Source organism: Montipora capricornis, chromosome 2 (genome assembly GCF_036669925.1).
Source record: "Montipora capricornis isolate CH-2021 chromosome 2, ASM3666992v2, whole genome shotgun sequence".
Classification (NCBI taxonomy): Eukaryota; Metazoa; Cnidaria; class Anthozoa; order Scleractinia; family Acroporidae; genus Montipora; species Montipora capricornis.
In genome coordinates this window covers 44,948,839-44,952,483 of record NC_090884.1, presented here as the reverse complement: position 1 = coordinate 44,952,483, position 3,645 = coordinate 44,948,839, and the positions used below count along the sequence as shown (strand labels likewise).

The window sequence follows — 3,645 nt, the reverse complement described above, 5'->3', positions numbered from 1 at the left end:
ACCTTTCTAAGATGCCTACGATTTCTTCGCAGTCTTCTACCACCAGTGTCTATGATGTATGACCTGGGACTCTGGTCTTCACGGACGACCTTAGCTTCTGTGGTCCACTGCTTTTCATTATCCAGCTTGGCTCTGACCCGGTCTCCAGGCTGTAGCTTTGGTAATTCTCTCGCGCCATTCCTTTTGTCAAAGGACTCCTTGTAGCCCCGTTTGGCTTTGATATCAGCTCTTTTGATTGCTGTATGGTTTGGAAGCTTTGGCTCTAAAACTTTGGTCAGTGTTGGAAGTGTAGTACGTATCAGTCTTCCCATACTTCCCATGATCTGGCATCTTAATGGTGTTTTATCAAGATCTCTCTGGTTGATCAGTGGTACCAGAGGTTTGTGATCTGGAAACTTGGAAGCCCCACTAGATAACGTCATAGTCTCTCACATGTCCACACTGCTGCCAGGCACTCTTTCTCAATTTGAGCATATCTGACTTCAGTCTCTGTAAGTGTTCTACTACAAAAACCAACTGGGCGGAGTTGGTCACTGGGACCTTGCATCAGAACCCCGCCAATCCCAGAACTACTAGCATCTGCACAAACAACAGTGGGTATCTTAGGATCATAGAATGCTAACACTGTATCGCTTGAAATTATTTCTTTGACTTTGGTAAATGCAGTTTGCTGGAGAGGTCCCCAAGTCCAAGCGGTATCTGACTTTAGTAGTTCGCTCATTGGACGCATTACTGAAGCAAGGTTGGGAATAAACCTCCCAAGGTAGTTAATCATGCCAATCAGTCTGCGTAGTTCTGGAACATTGGTTGGCGCTTCGAGCTCCGTAATCGCCTTCACCTTCTCTGGGTCTGGACTTACACCCTCGGTACTGAGAACATGTCCAAAGTATGTTAGCTTGTTTTTCTTGATCTCGCACTTCTCTTTGTTCAGTTTCAGTCCTGACTCCTTAATGACTTGAAACGTGTTCTGTAAATTCTCATCATGTTCTTCGGCAGACTTTCCATACACAATAATGTCATCCATAATCGCTTCACAACCTTCTCTGTTCTTTAACAGATTACTCATTAGAGACTGGAAAATTTCTGGGGCAGACGTGATTCCGAATGGAAGTCTTTTAAAACAGAACCTACCAAACGGAGTCATAAACGTGGTCAACTTGGCACTATCTGGATGTAGAGAGATCTGCCAAAATCCACTGGACGCGTCAAGTTTCGAAAAGTACTGGGCACCAACAAGTTTGGGCGCGATATCTTCCAAGGTAGGAAGTACGAATCTTGAGCGCTTCACTGCACTGTTCAGCCTTCTTAGATCGACACAGATCCTGAGCTTACCATTACTTTTCTGTACTGGTACCATGGGTGCACACCATTCTGTCGGCTCTGTTACTCTTTCGATGATACCAGCTTCTTCCATCCGCTTGAGTTCCTCTTCTACTTTTGGCATTAAGGGAAAAGCTATTCTTCTTGCGGTGTTGATACAGTAGGGTTGGGCATTCTCATCCAGTTGGATCTTAACTGGCTCACACTTGAACAAGCCTATATTTCCAAACAACTCAGCATCCACCTCTTCTAATCTCGCAACTAGACCCATTTCACAAGCTGCTTCTCGACCCAGCAAGTTCCTTGCATGTTCTCCACTGATTACAAAAACATTGAGTTAGTACTTCTTGTTGCAATGTGTTACTGTTGTTAAAAACTGCCCATCGCACTGCAACTTGCCTCCTGGACTGAAAAGGGCTATCTTCGATGCATGTAACTTGGGCTGATTTGGTAAACTATCAAAGGTAGACTTTGAAATGGCGGTAATTTCTGCACCTGTATCAATTTTAAACACCACAGGCTTACCACTGACCTTGAGCTGGACCTTCCATTTGTCATCCTGATGTAAATCACTTGAAAACACACCTAAGAACCAACGACCAGCACTGCTATCATTTGAAGCACTACCACCACCACTACTATTCACTTCACTCACCGACTTGGACCAACAAACAGCTGCAAAGTGACCCACCTTTTGACATTTCAAACATCGTTTGTCTTTTGCTAAACAGTGTTCGGGCTTTGAGTGGTGAAGACCGCATCTGACACATTTCTTTTTAGACCCTGTTTTTGGGATGGATCCTCTTTCTTTCCTTTTCACCTTTTCCAACGTGGATTAGACGTTTTCTTCTTACTGTGCACCTCCTCGACAACTTTCGATACGAGGGAATTCTGATCCGTAACCTGAGACTTGACCATTTCTGACTGGCGAGCTATTTGAATCGCGACTTCCAGCGTTAAATCCGACTTTAACTGCAATTTCTGCGACACATCTTTATCCATAATTCCAATGACGATTCTGTCCCGTATTTGCTGATCGCAGCTGTCCCCAAAGTTACATTGTTTAGCTAATTCGTAAAGACTTCGTACGAACGATTCGACTGTCTCCCCTTGCTGTTGGATCCTTTGGTGAAAACGTGCCCGCTCGTGAATTATGTTCCGTTTCGGCACGAAATGTTCATCAAATTTCGCCAAAATCACGTCGAAGTTTGCATCATCACCTTCAGCCAAGGTAAAGGACTTATACACATCTTCTGCTTCTGTTCCCATTGTGTAAATGAGAGCACTGACTTGCACGGCGCCTTCCTCTTTGTGAAGTTTCGTCGCGAGTCGAAATCGCAGGAAATTCTGCTTCCAATCTGACCAGTCGAGCGGTTTGGAAAAGTCAAATTTCTCTGGGGGGCTTAATTTCAGCATTTTACTTGTTTCACCGCTGCCACCATGTCTTGAAATCTCAACAGAATTTATTTAGAACAACAAACAAACTTGATGTACAACGTCAACCATTTGGAAAGGGCACATGGCGAGCCTATATCCTTAATGCACATGTCGCTAGCGTTACTAAGCAACCATGAAATATCGACACAACTATTACATAACCAATCTTCATTTAACTTGGACAGTTCATCTTTAATTTAATATGGCTCCTTCTTGGGGGACCAGACACAAATGGTAACATAATTATTGTTTAACCACTGTTTGCAAGACATTAATTTATATTTTGGTGCGATATTGTTTCTTGTCGCCTGTTTCCATTATTTTATGTCATCTGTATTTCGTACACAAAGTAGAGGTTTTTGCCGTACATTCAGACTCCCCTCACAGGGTTTGTGATTCAAATGCTTAACCACTCTGCAAAATTCCAGTCTTATTGATTGGGTTATGGAGCCTATAATCCAAAAAAAATACATTTATCACTCTTTTGTAAAGGTCATTCAAAAAATGAGGGCAATAGCATTTACGACCTTGTAATATCTTGTCTCATATTTGCAGTTTAATTTTTTTTTAATTATCCAAATTAGAAGATTTGCAATGTCACACTGTGTACATAATGTGGAAGGCAGGACTTTTATTTTCAGATAATTAATGGTAATAGGTAACAATATTTAGCTCTATTTTGTTTTGAAAATAGCATGTTACCATTTCTGCTTGTGAGAGCTAACCATAAATAGGCTTACCAAATTCTCTTGACACTGTACAACTCTTCATACTAACTAGTAAGCTACGATGGTATGTCATTTAGCCTGAGGTGCACCCTGGTCAGCCTGTATTCAGTAAGCTCTCAATAATGACAATAAAAACACTTTCCCCAAATCCTGTGCCAAT

At 42.2% G+C, this 3,645-nt stretch overlaps 1 protein-coding gene across 1 annotated transcript; it reads right to left on the bottom strand.

The window, feature by feature from the left end:
• Positions 1-2,136: 2,136 nt before the first annotated feature.
• Positions 2,137-2,736, bottom strand: LOC138037390 (uncharacterized). The gene has a single exon (XM_068883324.1). It carries the CDS (start codon positions 2,734-2,736, stop codon positions 2,137-2,139), a length of 600 nt encoding a protein of 199 aa, XP_068739425.1.
• Positions 2,737-3,645: the final 909 nt, after the last annotated feature.